This window comes from Mandrillus leucophaeus, unplaced genomic scaffold (assembly GCF_000951045.1).
Source record: "Mandrillus leucophaeus isolate KB7577 unplaced genomic scaffold, Mleu.le_1.0 Scaffold100, whole genome shotgun sequence".
Classification (NCBI taxonomy): Eukaryota; Metazoa; Chordata; class Mammalia; order Primates; family Cercopithecidae; genus Mandrillus; species Mandrillus leucophaeus.
In genome coordinates, this window is record NW_012098099.1 from 5504631 (window position 1) to 5524338 (window position 19708).

Here is a 19708-nt window from a genome sequence, read left to right on the forward strand (position 1 = left end):
CAGAGGAGAGACCCATCCTTCCACCACTGTGCTGGGGAGGCTGTGTGGGAGTTGCAGAGAGCATCAAGTGAACTCAAATGACATAAGAAGGATTCCAAGACAAAGGCGGGATGTGGCGTGGGATCAGGAGAGGTGGGAGGCAGAGAGTGAATATCCTCAGCCAAGACATGGAACAAGAAAACGTAGGATGCGTTTTAACCACAGTGAGTCATATTGCTTGGCTGTAACCTACAAATACGTGGGGTTTGAGAGTGGAGAAGAGAACTGAAGGCAAACTGGGGAGGCCTTGAATGTCTTTCTGAGGAGCTTGGGCTGAACTCCTGAGGCAGCCGCAGGCCACTGAAGTTTCTGAGTGGTTTTGCAGTGTGAACATTTACTCATTGCAGAGGACAAATGATTTTCAAGAGTAACAGGAATAGGGGCTCTTTAGGTACAAAGAAAAAATGCTAATTATAATTAATTCATATTTCTTAAAGCATACCCTGTAAGGCCACTCCTAAATATCATCAGGGTCTTCAGATTCTTCTGTGCATTTCATGGGACCACGAAACCTCAGCCTTGTAAGAAAGCAAACGCTTCAGAACATTTAGAGCAGTGATTCTCCGCTGGGGTGATCTTGCTTTACAGGGAACTTTTGGCAATGTCTGGACACATTTTTAATCACCACGATTGTGTGTGAATGTGTGCTACTGGCATCTAGTGGGCAGAGACCAGGAATGTTGCTAAACATCCTTCAATGCACAGGGCAGCCCCCACAACAAAGAATTATCCAGTTCAAAATGCCAAAGGTGTCAAAGGCGAGAAACCTTGATTTCCAGGATGGGATCTTGGGAAGGACACAGGCTTTAAGATCAGACTGGAATGGATCCTCCATCTCTACCAATTACTAAAACTGTATAACCTTAGGCAAATTGCCTAAAGTTCCTGGCTTCAGTTCTCCCATTTAAAACTTGAGGTGTAGAACACCTAATTCAGAGTTCCTTTGCAGATTAACATAAAATAATACATTCAAGGAACCAAGCCCCATGATGGGATGTCAGATGTCTTATCAGTTGAGATGAATGCAGTTTTATCAGTATTTCAGGTGGAAGGTGAGCCATCTTTATGGAAGTGAATAGAAGGTATTACTACATTTGATTGTCTATTATATAAGGTTGTTATCTGTGTAAGAATTATGTACAGCAGAAAATGATCCAGGTGAGATTATACCCATGGGGGGCAAGTAAAGAAGACAGCAGACCAAATTATATTCTTTCAAAGCATCCCTACTGGCTGTTCCTAGGCAACAGCTGGCTCCTAAACAGTATGGCTCTGAAGACTAAGTTGGTCTTTCAGAAAAGTTTTTGAGAATGACATTTGTGCTCTGAAATCCCTTTAAAATGGAAACCTGCAGTGCTTTCCACAGGGCAACTGGGTGACAATATAATCAACTACCTGCCCAGAGATCAGAGAAAAGCATCTTTAATCTGACCATTCCAGGAAATGCAAAGCCTCTAGCTTCTAAAGATGGCCCTTCAGAGAGAGCTGAGCTACAAAATGCCAGTAATTCTCCTTTATTGGGAGATAAAAGGATTATTTCTACTCAGGCCTTGGCGCTGAGCTGCAGTGAAAAACAGTTAAATTCAGCTGTCACCGTGCATTAATAACTTGGGTAGCCTGAAAGTGGCAGGTCCATTCGATTTGGGACTGGAAGAAGCACACTGATGTGGACTGTTTTAGTTCCAGAGTACATCCCTAATGGGGGCACATGCTGAAAATTTAGTCTCCAAATGGCCATTTCTGGCTCCTCATCTTCCCAAGACCACATGCCTCTTACAGAGCCACTGGGAACCCATTATTTATGCAGGCTGAGCACCTGAAGTGGGAGCAGTTGGCACCTTGGGATTCCAAATGGAAGCAGAATTGTTTCCTGGGAGGTGGTGGGGGGAATTCATCTTTGAACTTATAGTGAGTGCAGGTGATTTATTTAGAAACAAGGAAGTCTAACTGGAAATATTTTAAAATAAATATGCTTCCTATATTAGAAACTTTGTGTATGTTAGGTTGATTTTTAAAAACTTCAAAGTTTTTTAGCAGTTTTTCCTGATTTCTAAAATTTTTAAAACTTGAAATTCATTTTGAACAGTAACATTCTCTTTACTAATACAGCTTGAATATCCCCCTGAAATCATCAGTTCAGTATTTTAAGCACATTAGGTCTCATCTGCTTAGCTGCGGGACTGCGGTCCATTTCTTCCCAGGGGGTTTTGTCCCTCTAGTTTTTCTGAGAGACCCAAGGAGGTGTCTTAATGTTCCAGGATCCACCCAGGCCACCACCTGTGCCTCTATGGTGACACTATCTGGATCCTGCTTTCTAAGCTCGCTGCAGCTGCCCTGGGTTGCCCCAGGTCACTTCACCCAGACTTCCTCTTTGCCAAGGACTGCCTCTTGAGGGGCTCCGGCTGGGCACCAGATGCTTCCACAGCCACAGTCACTTCAAAGCAACGTTGTGAGTCCTCTTCATTATTGCTCTTGACCCTGGGCAGTTGCTTTGCTCTTCTGTTCCCCTCTCAGGGCCTCAGTTCTGTCCCTGGGCTGTGGGTTATTCAGCACCACTGCTCTTCCCTGCGATACCTGCTGTCCAAGTTCTTCTGCCAGGAAGCAAGGGAATGGCCTCTCTCCTCTGTGCTGTGCTATTCCAGGGGCCTGCAGCAGACTCACTTGAACTCCCAAGAGTTTCAGCTTCTTTAGCCCCCCACACAGCGTTTTCCTCCCTAGATGCCGACAAGTGGCTAGAGTGGTTAGGTGGGAATGTTCTTCTGTGACCCAGAACTTACATTTCCCTTTGACCTTAAGACACTCATTGTGCCTGACTCTGTATTCTCCAGAATGTTTTCACATTCAGGGATCTTATTGTCCCTTTCTAGTCATCTGAGGTACTCCCTCTCTCCCCATTAGCTGGACATGCTGCATATATCTGAACCTTCAAGTAGGAAAGCATTTTGAGTTCCTTTTCAGGAGGTTTTTTAGCCCAGAGCCAACCGTAAATTATAGCTAGATATGAGATTTCACTAACCCATCAGATAGCCCTTTCTGTACCTCAGCACCTCAGCTCAGGCAGAAGCAGGAGCCCTGACAGCCTAAAATAATTATGCAAAGACAGATGAGCTGTTCACCAAACTCATTCCTGTTTCCTCAGGGCACACAACTAGACTACAATTCCCAGCTTGCCTTCCAGCAATGTGTAGTCATGTGACTAAGATCTGCCTAAGAGTCAATGTCTGCCATCCCCAAACCTGGCTCAGATACCTATCCTGAGCAGTCCTCCACTCTCTCTTCCCCCGCCCCTGCCTGCTGGAGGGAGGTGCTGAGGGGTACCTTAGCAGCCCTCTGTTAAGTGTGGCAGAATCTCCACCTGCTTGAATTTCTGAATGACTGTGTGGAACAATGCCTTTCCCTCTGGTCTTTATTGCCAACTGGATTTTAATTAAGACATAAACTTCTATGTGGTTAAGTCTACTGATATTTTGGGTTACACAGCTGCTAGTGTTTCTCTTACTAAAGTAGAAATTGGTACCTCATATGCGGTGCTGTCTTAATGAAAACCTGAAACATGTGGCATTGGATTCGTGGGCAGGCAGCAGATGGCAAGGAAACTGAGGTTTCCATTTGTCTATTGTGCCAGTACCGCACTCTGACTTTATAATGCTTTCAATATTTGGTAAACCAAACTTTCTCTACCTTGTTTTGCATCTCTAGGAATGTCTAGGCTACTCATGGCTCTTGAATTTTCCATGTCTATTTTAAAATAGGCTTGTGAAGCTCAATAAAATGTTTCAATTCAATTTTGTTTGGAACTTTATTAACTTGTAGATCAGCTGGGGAGATTCAACGTCTTTATGATATTGAACCTTACTATCCACGAACATGTCATAAGCGTCATTTATTTGTATCTTTATGTTTTTCCGGCACATCTTTTATTAAATGTAGTTAATTGTAGAGGAGTCATTTTATTCACAGTTACTGATGAAGAAGCTGATATGGACAGCAGTTAATGGGCTTCTCTTAAATTTTTTAAGATAGAAAGTGAATAGGACTCTAACCCAATTCCTAATCTGTAGCTTTTTTCCTTCACTCTAGTGTGCCTCATTTAATTAAAAACATGGAATTTGGATATAGCATGAATCATATCTGCCAAGCCATGATAGCTAGACATAGTTATAATGAGAAATTTGTCTGTTCCATGGGTATACCTGCCCAATCTCCTGCTCCCATGCAGTAGTAAATGTTCTAGTTTGCACAAGTAAATCCTCCCGGACATCAATAATATGCTCATTTATGAAAGATAACATACAGGATTGGAAACCCCGTCTCCTCCATGTCTTGCCATCCACGCTTGTTTATGGGAAAGTCTTTAGATAATTTATGATACAGTTCTTTTTCTTTTCCTTTCTGTCAGCGTTTGACTGGGAGAAAATAGACATATTTGTCAGCAAGAAGAGTGGTTCTCGCACTAAGGATGGCTTGAGTTTTTCAGCCAGTGTTTACAAAGTGAGCTTCTGTTCACACTAATCATGGCTAATGTCCCCTTGTTGATGAGCAATAATCCTGGCATGCGGACCCAGCTGGAGATCCCATTTACCTGCCAACTCCAGAGCTGCTTGGCTGTAATGACAGATGGGAAATCAACTGCGTTCCATTTATGAATAAGATATAGAGAGCATATAAGCTTTTGAGATTACCAGCTGCCCTCATTCCAGGATGAGGTCACTAACGGTAACTAAAAAATAGATATAATGGAGATATAAAACTATATTAAAGAACAAAAAGTGGCGGTAGCCATTTCCACCTTTGGGAGGGAGTAATGGCACACTCTGTATCAGTGGGAAACAGAGCTCTAAGTGGCTTTGTACGGTTTCAAGGACTGGAAGTCAGGGGAGCCCAAGAGTGCAAGGACAGGCATATGCAGTAGCAGGAGACATGGGAACTTTGGAGAGAACCAGGAACTTAGCCTCTCTGGGGGGAGGCATGCTGAGGAAGGTGGTGAGCAAGGGCGGTGCTGCTGTGGAGGGAACAGGAGAGCTGTAGGAGGTGAGACAGTGAGAGTGAGTGCTCAGAGGGACAAGCAGGGAGGAGCATGTCAGACCCACGGAATTGGCAGAAATCACACGACAGGGGTTTATACCAATCTGATTCGTCTGAAAGTACAGGAAGACCTCGGCTACCTCCACAAAATTGGTCTCCACATTGCCAGTCATGACTCAGCCTTTAGATTTTAAATATATCGAAACAAAACCTTCAGGAGATGAGGTAGGAATAGCTCTCTGAAGGCAGAGCTCTAGAGGGAGCGTCCTGGAAGGGAAGCAGCACACAAGACCCCGAGTTTGTGTTTTTAATTTTTAAAAAGTCTTGTCTTTATGTGTGCACTCAATATGTGTGTATTTGAATACCAGTTGTGTCACATGCTACCTGTGAAAACAAGCAAACTGCTTAAGCTTTGAGCCTGTCTTCTGTCTGTGAGAGACAGTAACACCACCTTGAAGAGTTGTGGATTAACTCATTTCCTGTTTAGAAAAAAAAAAAAAAAAAGCACAGCTCACTGCCAGTGCAGTATTCTCAAACAGGAAATGAGTTAAATGGGAAATGGGCAATGGGCCATGGGTGAAATGGAGCAAACAGGAAACGAGTTAAAGGGAAGAACACAAGGAAAAGACCTAGCAGTGGCTGATAGGAGGTGCTCCGTCTGTCCCTCTGTCTTCTCTGTTGGTGTTGAGAGATGAATGGACGATGGCTTTGAGTGGGCCTTAGAGGGTCTAAGCATGACGTTTATACAGAGAAGTGCATGGCAAATATGTTTGCGGGTGCTGAGTTGATGGTTTTAAAAAATGAATATACATATATACATCTAGGATAATATTGGCTGTTTACTCAGGCTAAAGGGCCACAGGGCTATTGTTTCAATTATATGATTTAGGTAATTGTAGAAAATTTTTACATATGGCTAAGTGAAAAATAGAAGAAAATAAAAATCAACTAAAATTCGACCACTCAGAGATAATTGCAATTTCCATTTCCCTCTCTCTCTAGCTATCATCTATCTATACATGCACATATATATTCTGCTAAGTAAAAATATGTGCACATATCTATAAAAGGGATACCATACTGCTTTCTTTTTCTTAATGTACTATATTGGAGAAATATTTCTATGGCAATAAGTGCACTCTATATAATAATTTTTGAGCTGTAGTGTTTAATTGTATGGCTATATAATTATTATACTCAGTTCCCTCATTGTAGGGTATTCAGATCTTTTCAGTTATTCATGATTATAAACAATATTTCTTATATTTGTTTCCTTTCTCTTTCTTTCTCCCCTCTCGCCTCTCTTCCTCTCCCCATCTTTCCTTTCCTTTCTTTTCCTTCCTTCCTTCCTTCCTTCCTTCCTTCCTTCCTTCCTTCCTTCCTTTTCTTTCCTTTCCTCACTCTTTCTTTCTCCCTCATTCTATCTTTTGTTCTTCCTTTCATAAGGAGTGTATTTCCTTGTAGCATATGATACAACAATCTAATATATGATTATTTCCATATGGGCAGTTGTCTCAACATTAGTAATTAAACAGTTTCTATTTCTCTATCAGTTTAAAATACTTCATCACATTCTAAATTCCTGAGGTTTCCTTTAGCATTTCTGTTCTGTTGGAATTTCCTGTCCATATAATTCTCTTTCAATGATTATAGTATTATAATTATAATACTTACAGAATTTATTTGATACTTGATAGAGGAAGGATGCCTTCATCCAATTTTTTTTCAGACAAATATTCTAACTTTTAACCAAAGCCAATTGCACTGAATAGAATGAATTCGCTTGTGTTTATTCTTTCTGATTGCTTTTGCTCTTCCAGAAAAACCAGGGTGTGGAGACTGCACCAGTGGAAGGGAAGCACTAGGATCTGCATGGGGGCTGGAATTAGCCCCAGGCTGAATGACTGGGTCTTCATGGGTTGAAAATTTCCAAGCAGCCTAAGCACATCTCTTGGTTACACTGGTCAGTCAGCGTGAAGGTCAGCCACCTATGACTCTGTGTCTCACTGGACCAGATTGTCAAACCTGGTTGAACATTAAAAATACCTGAAGAGCTTTTCCGAAATAATGATGTCCATGCCCCACTCCAGATGGAGTGAATCAGAATCTATCAGGGAATAGTGTCTGGGTTTTAGTGCATTTTAAAAGCTCCCCAGGTAATTCTACTGTGTAGCCAGGGCCAAGACCCAAGGCCCTAGACTGTAAGTTGCCTATAGTCAGGAACCATGCTATTCATTCATTTGTCATTCCCAGTCCCTTGTACCACTCCTGACATGCAGAAGAACACAGAGGAATTGAACTGAATTCAGGTGGAGAACCCAGACTTACATATCTCTACTCATTCTTCTAGGGAAAAAGACACAGGTTATCAGTGCCCGATAATACGTGTGCATCCTCTTGGCGGCTGCACCGTCTTATTGGAAAAAGTAGCTTTGAGAGGGAGAAAATAAGCTCTGTCTTGGTCCAACAAAATTTAACTCACAGTCTGAAAAGAGGAGGGCTTAGGGAGAATCCAGTCTATCCCCTTATTTTAACGTCTTGGAGCCCGGGGATTATGTAAGTTTGCCAGGTGGCACAGCTCTTTGTGGCACATCTGGAACAGAAAGCAGCTCTTCTTATTCCAGATATTTGTGGTACAGCTTGTTGTCCTTGTGTGAGTGCATATAGTTGTGAGTATGCATTGTTAGTGTGTGTGAGACTGAGTGTGTGAAGGTGTGTGTATTTGTGTATATGAGCCTACGTTGTATGTATGTGTGTGCACAAGGAATGGGAGGGTTGTGTAACCTGAGCGGATCCAGTCTCCTTCTACAGAGCTATGACATTACAACAAACAGAAAACTAGAAGCCCTTTCTTCTTTTGGTCCCTTGGTTTGCTGTGTTTTCTCCAGATTGACCTTGGTCAGGTCCAGTAATGTTTTCCTGGGAAGCAGGACAGGCTTCCAGGGCTCAGAGTCCTGGGCTCTGCATTCAGGTTTACTGAGAAGGAATTTGGGGGAAGGTTGTAGTAGGTGGTCTTAGGCTTGATCTGGTTTGACAATTCAAACCCTGTGTCAGGGCAGCTGGGAAAGAATGAACCACCGCGCCTTTGCTGGCTTAGGGTCCAGGATTGTTCTATGGACAGATGGCAGCTTTATGTATCTGCAAATTCAAGCCAATCAGAAAAGCCTATCCTCATCTTTGCTGAAGGTGTGATTTGGACAGTCTCTCTTTTCATATCTGTGTCCTCCAAGGTGCTTCTTTGCCAGAACTGAGCCTGGGGTAACCCTTGGATCCTAGCTCAAAGGCTAACTCTCTGCTGGCATAGCTTGGCCAGGTCCAAAGTGCCCCCTTCCTTCTCCTAAATTTCAGGGAGGTCACATGGAGAACGACAGAACCTGCCTGTGATAGCCTTTGGTGGGTCTGGTCTGTCGGCTGGGTCCTGATATGATCCTGTATGCTCGTGTATCAAGGAATCCCCAGCTCACATTTGCTAGAGGAAAACCTCTGGAGAAGCAAATTAGCTAAGAATTGGGCCATGCAGAGTAGAGACTTACCTGAGCAGTTGGAAATCACTGTTTCGTAGGTTTTGCTTTTAATCCAAATAGTTCGGATCACAATGCCATACATGACGCTGTAGAAAGAACCAAAGGTAGTATTAAAGTGGCTGGTGGATCTCTACTGTGAGGACACAGAGAAGACCACTCCACCTCCCCGAGTGCAAGGTGCAAAGGGAGGAATCTTTTCACCATGCCTGTCCCCCTATACTTGCTGTTTATAGAATCACAACTGAAAGTGACCATGAGGATCCATTGGATGGAGTCACTTCTGTCTTAAGTGAGGAGGCTAAGACCTGGTAAAGTTATGCAGTCTCCTCAAGGTAACCCAAATGGTTTGAAGGAGAGCTGTGATTAGAATCCAAAAACAGGCCTTAGAGTCAGAAAAGACTTGGGTCTCCTCTACTACTTATCTGTTGTACAATCCTAACTTTAGTGACATCTTTTAAGTGACGTCTATGATCCCTGACTCCGGCATTCATGGCTTTGTGTGATCCTCACCCCTTTAGTGTGGGAAGAGCAGGTGACTTGCCTCTAATCAATGCAGAGTGGCAAAGGGGATGGGACTGATTACATAGAGTGTAGCGCCTGTCTTGTTGGTGTCTCTCCCCATTGTTGGCTTTGAAGAAACAAGGTGCCATGAACCCTACAGCTACAAGAAAATGAATTCCGCTAAGGATCTGAGGGAGCTTGGAAAAGAGCCTTTTCCATTCTAGCCTCTGATGACCCCCTGCCCTGGATAAACAACTTGATAACTGCCTTGCCTGAGCAGGAGACCCAGTTAAGCCATGGCCAGATTCTTGACCCACAGAAACTGTGAGATGATAAATGTATCTTGCTTTAAGTCATTAGGTTTGTGGTAATTTGTAAAGGAGTAATAGATAACTACTACACTGAGCCTCAACTGAGGTTCTACAAAATGGTGTTAACAATACAGACCTCTTGAACTTTTTGAGTATCAAATGTGACAATATTTAAAGTGCCAAGTACAGTGCTGGAAAATTAGTGGGGATTAATTTCCTTTCTCCTCTTTCTTGTCTATTTATTTTACACTATATCACACCAATTCTTACATGATTTAATCTGTACCTAACAGGAAAACAAAGTGTTAATGATTCAAAAGTGTCAAGAAGTTTTGTATCCTGGGTACTCTTTGATAAATATAAAAACTACTCTTCTTTAATATTACTTGATATTTTGACTACATTAAGCACCTTGGCAAAAAACTTTGGGACACAGCAATGCTTTATTTTAAAACTGTGTGTCTTCCCTCTTGAGAATCATTAGTTAAAAAAAAATCAAAGCTTCAGTTTGCAGTAGCTGACAAAGCACTAATTGCTTTTAATGATCTTTAGAATATAACTTAATTAATGGCAATGTTAAAATCTCTGCTACTTATTGCCTTTTCCCATTCTTGCTCAGCGAACCCTTCGGAGTGCTCCAGGAAAGCTCAGGGACTTTTTGGAGCATCTCCATTCTTTCTCACATAATTACCAAGGGACTTTTTTTTTTTTTTTTTTTTTTTTTTTTTGGTAATTTGTATGCCTGCAGTAAAGAAAAAATGAGAAAAATGTTATTAGTGAGTTCAACCCTAAGTTGAATATTTGCTAAAACAGGGAAACTTCTTCCCCAGAAAGAGAAATACTGTGCAAGGTAAGGTTACACCCACCATGGAAAGTTAATGGTTATGTCAATTGCAACCCCAGTATATAATTAACCAATAAGTCAAATATTTATGACTGTCGACCATGTACACAGAAGAAAGGTTAAGAAATGTCTTATGCTTTAGGGATTTGGGCCTAAGTCACCCCCTCTTTTTACTTAGGGCCAATCAGATGAGTGAGAACCAGTACCAACTTTTCAGTTAGCATGGCAAACACCTAATAACTAGGGTATTATTGCCAAACCAGGCTACTTCTTGGAGCGTAGCAATCAAGCATCAAAGAGACATCTGCGTTGCTGTTTGTCACCACCAGTGTTTTGCTCTGTCACCCAGGCTGGAGTGCAGTGTCAGGATCGTAGCTCACTGCAGCCTTGACCTCCCACCTCAGCCACCTGAATAGCTGGAACTACCAGTGTGTGCCACCCTGCTCAGATAATTTTTGTACATTTTCTAGAGACAGGGTTTCACCATGTTGCCAGGCTAGTCTTGAACTCCTGGGCCCAAGAGATCCACCTGCCTAGGCCTCCCAGAGTGCTGAAATTACAGGTGTGAGTCACCACACTTGGCTTTGTCTCTTTTCCTTTAGCTGATCAATCAGATTGTGGATAAGTTTTGTGGATTGTCTCAGCAAAATGACTCCATAATCTGTACCTTCCTCTCCATCCAGGTTTTCAGCATTAGTGGAGACCCTTACAATCTCTCTTTATTCATTTTGATGACTGCTTTTATTGTGGGCCCTGTGATCCTCTTTGACCTTGGACCTCATGCCCATGGACAGTGCTGGCCAGGTCCCTGGGGCCCTTTTACCCACCACGGCCGTGTATTCTATCTGCAGGGCTGCACCAACCTGGCATGAGGCTTTCCCACAGTGTGATCCCATTTCCTAAGCAAAATAAATGAATTTTTCTCACATATGACAAGTCAATGATCCATGACTAATGTGCTTTTTTCCACTTATTTTTTTGTGATTGTCGGTCATGAATCTCTTCTGCTTCTACCTTTATCTTACAGAGATGAAAATGATAAGAGAATGAGAAATCAATTAGGTAGGAAGAAAATAAGCACAGCTAAAGTAAAGCAATTACACTGGGGCTAATAACCTCCCCAGCAACAATTAGACAGTTATGTCAAGCGAATTTCAAAACAACTCCTGTTGTTTTGACCCAGAAAAACAACATATTGCCTTTGCTGTCAGTCACTATGGTTTCAACTCCTGGGAGCCTGATTTAGTGGATGATAGAAGAGCTACATCTTTATTCATACACAGCTCTCATGAGAGTTTGCCACCAAAAATACAACTACCTCTCTCTCTCTTTTTCCCTCTCTCCCTTTCTTTCCCCCTCCTCTTTCTTTTCTCCCTTTTTTCTTTCCTCTCACATATATTTATGGAGGAGCTATCATATGCCAAAAACTGATCTAGGCATTAAATAGCCAGAAATTTCTATATTAGCAGCACGTGTACATGTGTGTGTGTGTGTGTGTGTGTGTGTGTATGTGCGTGAGAGACAGAGAGAGAGAGAATGAGAGAGGGAGAGAAGGAGTAGAGAGAGTGACATGACACATCTGTTGTTTGGTGCAATTTATTGCATTATTCATTCAATCTAATATTCACCAACTGTTTAGTGCGTGCTGGATGTGCAGTTCAGAAATGAAGAGGCCACAGTCCCTGCACTCATGAGATACAGTCACACTACCATGAAGTCTAGATGATGACATGGACAAAGTGAGGTTGGAGGTTAAGGAGTGAGGACCTGAGGTGCCTCTTGGTCCGGGGCTGGCAAGGGAAGCTCTACTGTGGAGTTGGTATTGGAAATGATACACAAAGGATGTGAACTAGTTGGCTGAAACAAGGCAAGGTGAGCTTGGCAGAGTGTTCAGGCATGGGAGTGATGCACATGGGCCAAAGGGGTGTTTGATCCATAGCTGGAGTTGGGAGTGCAGGTGAGGTATCAGCAGCTCACTGTGAAGCAGGCAGGGAATCTTTGAAAAAGACAAGTGGATCTTGTCCTAGCAGATACTGAATGCATACGAAGCTGGACAATAAGTAAAACAATGAGGTATTTGTGGCAGAAAAGCTGCTAAGTTAGTTATTTGTGCTTTTTCTTTTTTTCTATTATGTCAATCACTACTATTATGTCAATCACTACTATTAAAAATCGAAAACAAAATAAAACCATACTCAATGTAGAGGCAAATGACAAATTAGGAGAAATATTCGCAACATATGCAAAAAGAAAAAGATTATTGTATATATAATATTTCTAAAGATAGAGAATAGAGAAAATAAAAACATTTAAACAAGAAAAGTAGCATTACTTTCAATGACAAAATCCGCAGTTACTTTTGCATCAACCTAAGAAGTACTTCAAAAAAAAAAAAAAAATGACAATCAGCATATAAAATATACTTAATCTTATTTGTAATGAAAGAAATGCAAAATAAAACAACTAAGATATTTTTTTTCTATCAATTTGGTAAATGTAGCATATGTAGCATGCATGAAGGACAATGAGGCATGGTAAACAACATGAGTGAACACTTTCCTTGAGCTATTTTCTTTGTCTATTTAAGCTTGAAATGAAGAATTTAACCTTACTCACAGCATTGAGCCCGGGGGCCAGAATATAGGCAATAAAGAAAGAATAAGAGTTGGACCTTATCTCTGAGATGAAATTGTAGCACCTATGCCAGGTACTCGTTGGATACAAGTTCCTCACAAAATTCCCCCCAGGGCCTGGTCTTGTTTGAGAAGACAGTTGTTGCTGAAGGAGGTGGAGGATGTTAGTCCCCCAGACAGAAGTTCTTTCTTCACCAGGGGGAGCTACAAAAGAGGGAAGGTGATGAAAGAGAAGCCTCTTGTCAGGTAGGAAATGCTTCAGAGAAGCTCAAGGATGGCTGGAGGTCATGGCTGAGTTTTCATGACTGTCACGGCTAGAAGCAAGGAGCTAGGATCAGGCCTTACAGAGGCCTTAGTTTGGTGAGAGCTGAGGGAAACCAGTTTTTGAAATCATGTCCTTCAATCAGCAAACACATTGTATTTTACCCTTTCAAGGACATGAAAAAAAACACACTGGCTATCCTGTAGGCAAGTTCAAGGAGAAGTCCTGGTGGAAAAAGCAGCCCAAAGAATGGGGAAATCATAGATGCAGGACAACCTGAGCTGCATGGTCCACGTGCTGCAGCATCAGCTGTGCTGAGCAGGGACTTTGACTGGAGCTCATTTCTTGAACTGATGGGAAATCAATCAGCAGTGAAGCCAGGACATGCACTGTCACTGAAATCGATGCCTCAGTTGCTCAGGGTGACACAAGCCACTTCCTTCCAAATGCTCTCTGACCGCTCCGGCTCACTTGCCTATTACTTACCTTGGGTGGTTGTCTAAATAACCTTCTCTCCTTCAAACTTCCTCTCAAGCTCAGCTTGATGGAGTGGAGGGCAATAAGTCAAAATAAAGTGTAGGTGTTAAGTTGTCCATTCAGCAGAGATGACTGGACAACACCCCATCTCGGAAAGGCTGCTGGGTTGGCTATTGATGTCACTCTGTGCTTGCCCATCTCAATCTCTGATGCGGGGGTAGGGGCAAGGCAATTACTTCTTTTAGTCTTAATTCTACTCTTACGAAAAATTCAGGGGTTTGACCATATGATGGATAACATTTCTCCCAGCTATAGTATTTTATGAGACTAAAGATGAATAATGAGCAAGAAAAGGTGACTCCCACCATATCAGAAAACACTTGAAAAGCATGCCACCAGCTTAGTAATTAAAGAAATGCATATTAAAACAATGAAATACTTTTTAAACTCTTAGGTTGGCAAAGATTTAGTAAGGAAATAGTGCTACCTTCCATTGGATCAGGGAAGCAAAAAACAAGAGCCCTTGTATGGTGTTGCCCAGAATATACCTTTTCTACAAGTGATCTTAGCTAACAGGCCAAGAAATAATACAGCTTTTCTCAAGGGCAGCTTGTGACTATGCATCAAAAGTTTTAAAATGTGCATCATCTTTGATCTACACCTTTGATCTAGTAATTCCACGAGAATGAGTTATGAGGAAATAACCAGAGACTCATGTACAGTTTTCAGTACAAAGATTTTTATCACAGCTGTCTTTACACTATCAAAAACAAAGGCTGATCTTCCTTTGCTTATGATATGTTATATGACACACTATGGCTGGCTTAGAGGTACTCAAAAGGCGCAGGATCATCGTGGCTCAAGAATACACACAATGTGCCAGGTCTCTCCCTGTAGTCTCCCACCCCATCCACACATGCAGAGCCCATTTCAGAGGGTGATCCTGCCACATGGCCAAGTGAGACCCTACCTTGACCAGGTTGTTGTGCTAATCTCTGTTAAAAGACCATCTACAGCTCACCATTGGCTGCAGGACAAAGGACACTCTACTACTTTTTTGCCAAGGTCATTCACAACTGAGCCTCCCCCAGCCACTGGAAGGAGCTCACTGCCAACTTCTGTCCCATTGGCACTGTCTACCTGTCCACTCTGCCCCTACACTCACTCTGATTTCTGGTCATCAGAGTCTGCTTCCTCCCCACTTCTCCCTTATCCTATCTGAATCATTTCCTCCTTCAATGGTGGCTTCCAAAATATATTCCCTGGCATTATGTGACTCCACTGCATACACAATTTAGCATATTAGTGTATACTGAGTTTTGTGTTCAGTTTGTTTCAAGTATATCTATCTTTTCATTTACAAAATCCCTATAAGTTGTAATTTGCCTTGTATTTGGAAAGCTGCAAGATATAAAAGAAATAATATGGTATGAAATCAGAAAAACCTGGATATCAATCCTGTTTGATGTTGAGTAAGTTACTTAACCACTCTGAGCTTGAGTTTCATTATTCATTAAATTGGGACAGTGGTAATTATTTCACAGGGTTGTACTGTGGCTAATGTGATAATTGTTAGCTGTTTGGCGCAATGCCTGCCCTGTATACCCAGTAATTGTTAATTCCCTTCTCCTTACTCTACTTTGAAGAAATTGGGCTTACCCTATAGTAGCTACACATAAAATCTTGTGGCCTGGCCAGCTCCCCCTAGGGCACTAGAAAAAATGGGCCCGTAGGGGACGAGAGCAGCAGCTGGCAAAGCAGGAAGGCCCCCCGCCCAACCACCCCCTGTGTGGTCCTGGCCTGACAGCTTCTTACCTGATGATTGTCAGAGGGATGAAGTACACCAGGAAGGCCACAATGGTCATGTACGGGGTCCAGTAGGAGTCGTCAGGCCACAGGGCCCAGCACTGCACTTCACCATTAGAGAGTGTCCTCTTCCCAAATATGATCAGGGTGGGAATGGAGAACAGGAAAGACAGGCTCCAGGCAATCACAATGAGGACCTTGGCTTGCTTTTCTGCCCAAAGAGAAGAGAGGGATGTCTGGGTATGTGGCAACCATTTTGAGGAGCACAATGGAGTTTGCTATAGAAAAGGATCACTGTGGGGCAGCCACCCTGGACTTCACAGAACCTCCCAGAGCCTCAGTTTCCTCATATGTAAACAGGGAGACAGTACCTCCATACAGAGTCGATGTGAAGATTATAAAGGGAAGCTTGAACAGAAGCTAGCACATTGCCTGGCCTAAGGTTGGTGCTTCTTCTTTCCTGATTTCCCCATCTGACTTGAGATGTTGACGCATCCATTCTTGCAGTATTAGGGAGCTCAGTCTGTACCATGTACATTTAGTAAATTGTGGTGCAAATGCTGAGTTGTGTCTACCCATATGCAGTCACTCTTTTATTACGAGGCAGGGCTACAGGCTTTGGTCCGCATGGCATCCTTTCACTGTACCCAGCACTGCAAAGCACTGGGACAGTTTTTGAGAATTATTTGCCAAATGGGAAGGAACCTTCTTTTTTTTTTTTTGGTAGGAACATGGGTGGACATATAAGGCTGAGAAAGAACACTGAACTTTGTTCTGGAGAGTAGGCGCATTCAAAACCAGCCCAGAAACCTGGTAGCTATGTCTGCACACTGGATTTCGGTTGCAATATTCTGACCTTGGCTAAACCATGCAGTCTCAGCCTCATCTTTTCTTTAAATTGGTATAAAAAATACCTGCTCTGGCCATCTCAGCATGTTATGATGGGGCTGGAGAGAGACAATTAATATATAATCAAGCACCTTTAAAACACACCCGTTGTTATGATGTGATGCTTTCTGTCAAGCTGTTGTTGAAGCTGTCGTCTTAATCCCTCACCTAGCTGGGCTTTCTGTGCTCACTGGCTCTGGGACCTTCTTCCAGAAACAGGAGGCCACCTTGCTCCCCTACTTTCAACTTGGAAAGCAGGCATGTGTCTTTGGGTGGGATTGGAATGTAGAGTCAGGTGGTGTCTTCGAACAGTGTGTTGGCTCCGGTCGAGGAGCTATAAGAAGTGAGAAAAATCTAGAGGAAACTAGGGACTCTATTAAAATCCAAACCTGAAATATTTAGGAGAATAATATCTAGGGTTCTGTTCTTGCTGAATTATACGCACTGAAAAGAGATACTAGATTCATGTAGAAAAGAGTTGTCATGGCCCGCTGAGCAAGCAGGAGTCTTGGGGTAGAATTATAACAGCAATCTGATTAAGGTCTTTCTTGTTCCTTACATACAACTGGTAATCCACTGGGGATAGGGGGAGAGGTTTTCCTGCCTGTGTTTGGAAACTCAAGCCCCTTGATGTTAGTGATGACTCATAGGTGACAGACACATTAAGTGGTAAACATTGGTCAATTTAGTTAATTACATAAAAATTAGTAATTAAAATCCTAGACAACAATAAAAAACCCAAATTCTCAAGAGGATTTCAAGTATTTTCTCCCTAGGTGGGCTTGCTTCAAGTAGGAAGTCCAGCAGAGGTACCAGCCCTTCTGCTTTCTATCCTCATCTGCTAGTCCTCATCCTCCCCCAGGTCGCTATCCACATTGGGGTCTCTCCAGAGCTGGGGTACAGGGAACCAGGGAGGAGGAAGAGGACAGAGTTCTCGCTTAACTGCTGCTGTCATCAGAGGGCTTTGTGCTCTCTGTGCCTGGCTGCATCCAAAGCTGATTCTTGGTCCCCTGAGGAACTTTTCTGGGTCCTTTGGAAATTCTCCTGTGGGGTCTCGCTGGTGGCCACTTGCTTGACTTGGGCAGTGACGTTCCACCCTCCCTGGTGACCTCCAGGGAGGCCTCTCTCTCTGGCAGAAATGTCTGGGGCAGGATCTTTTTTAACAGCCTCAGGCAAACTTCGCAATGCAGATTCTACATCAGCCCCCTGGGCTAGGACCACAGCGCCAACCAGCCTCTCTTCAACGGTCTCAGGTGTGATGTAGTCATCGGTCCCCAATGCTCTCAAATACAGGGAACATGTCAAGCTCTGTGAGTCATCATGTGAAGCCCTCTCACTAGACTTAGTTTATGTAGACATCGAGTCACCTGTGATTAGGACAGTATGAAAGGTGAAAGAGAGACTGAGAACAGTGTCGACATCTTCACTGGATGAGGGCCTTGGCCATATGGGCACAGGCATGGGGAAGGCATTGTAAAAGGTAGTCTAGACTGATAGCATGAGCATCAGAGAAACAGAGCGGGCATGTGTGTGCAATACTGAAGGAGAAATGGCCTGGAGGTGGTCTAGAAAGGTAGGAAAATGTCTTCACCACCACCAGGCCATGAGGTATCTAGAAAGGAAGGTTGAGGGGCATCCTTTTGAGATGTCTTAGGGGAATCAGCCACCTCAGGAGGCAGGAAGTGGGGGCAGCCTCCCATTAGGAGGTTGATGGTATAGGGGAGCTGGTCCCCTAAGGAATAGAGAAACACCGGGGGTGGAGAGAAGCAGTGGGAGTTCAGATTAGGAAAGAAGCAGGGTGGGATGAAGTGGGCAGGTGGTAGGACTGGAGGGGGTTCTTCTTGATGGTGGGGGTGTGAAGCCTGATGTGTTTCTATGGTCCTGGGTGACATTAGTAGCTGTCCCCTGTGCTCTTGTTCTTTCAATGGTTAGAATTCTAATGTTATCTTCTTCTGTAGGTCCCAGGACACTTTTAAGGGCAACATGTGACTCCTGGGCCCCACCCAGTTTCCACTTGATGGGTAAACAGTGCATTCACTTTTGAGAGGGATGCACAGGGAAACAGATTAAGACAGTATAGCATCATAATTTTGAATAGACTTTACCAAGGTCTCCAAAGATGTTTCCCCAAAGGCCCAGCAGGGTACAGGCTTGGAGCCGTTTTTCTCATACGGGTGCTGGGCTGCACTGGGAAAGCCCCACTCTCTTAGGCTGTGACACAGCTGCCACAGCAGGGAGACTGATGGCCTTCCAGGCAGCTGAGCCCATTTGCCATGAAGAGTGACTTCTCAGGGCTGAAGGATCCAGGATCGAACAGATGAAATGCAGGTTTGCATATGAGGTAGACTGTCTCGTGTTTCTCACCCCCGGAAAGTCAGACTCCCTCTTCCACGTGCTTTTGTCCATTTCTGCATGTCTCTGCTGCTTAGCCTTCTTCTTTTCCATGTAACTAATTTACCTTTTTATAAAATCGTGTAAGTTACACATATTAATTACAGAAACACTAGCAAATAAAAATAAGCGAAAAGGAAAAAAATCCATAGTGGCACCCACCAGCAACGTCAAGTTTAAATTTTGATAATGCATGCATATATAATACACAGATTACACATTTAAAAATGAGATCACAATACAGATGCTACCTTGTAACCTATTTTTTTTCCTCTGAAAAGCCTGTTATGACCATCTTTTCCTGTTAAGAAATATCAATCTGTACAAGTGGCATTTTTTTTTTTTCAGGTAGTAAGATCCTTTCTTCAAATACAATTTTATCTTGAACCCAGTACAGAAAATATAGAAAGCTCAGGTAGCTTCGGTTGAAACCGAGACAGTCAGCAACTCCCAGATCTGTCCTGGAGCAGGCCAGCAAAATGAGCCCTCTGGGAGTCAGTGTGGGAAGCACAACTGGAAAAGTACTGATAAATAATATTTTTTTCTGAAGGTTATACCGTACTCCAATTGTATCAGTAGCCTATTATTATCTAAGTTGTTTTCCATTTTTTTGTTATAAGTAATTTATATTCATCTATTTTTCCCAGTTCTAGTTATTCCTTAGGATAAATTCTTAGAAACAGAAGAACTATTAACTTTGGACAAATATTGTTACATTTCCCTCAAAAGTGCCTACTGTTTATGGCTGTCACTGTAACAATAAAAGTACCTATTTCCTTATATTCTCCTAATACTTAGATAATTCTTCCTTTTAATCTTGTTACGTGGTTGGTAAAAGTTTGTATCCAAATGTTCAATCTTGCAATTCTTTAATTAGTGGTCAGAAGAACATTTTTAAATATTTTCTTTTCATTTATTTTTTATTTTTTATTTTTTTTTGACCAAGTCTCACTCTGTTGCCCAGGCTAGAGGGCTAGAGTGCAGTGGCATGATCTCCACTCACTGCA

The 19708-nt window shown here is 42.7% G+C and overlaps 1 protein-coding gene across 5 annotated transcripts in view; it reads right to left on the reverse strand.

Moving 5' to 3' along the window:
- Positions 1 to 19708, reverse strand: part of NPSR1 (neuropeptide S receptor 1) — a 284313-nt gene that overhangs the window by 42963 nt on the left and 221642 nt on the right. For all 5 annotated transcript variants that reach the window (XM_011973102.1, XM_011973089.1, XM_011973111.1 and 2 more), the window contains 2 exons: positions 15432 to 15633; positions 8598 to 8674 (listed from right to left, as the gene is read on the reverse strand). In XM_011973102.1, coding sequence (XP_011828492.1) covers positions 8598 to 8674; positions 15432 to 15633 — 279 coding nt within the window. The remainder of the gene's footprint in view (positions 1 to 8597; positions 8675 to 15431; positions 15634 to 19708) is intronic.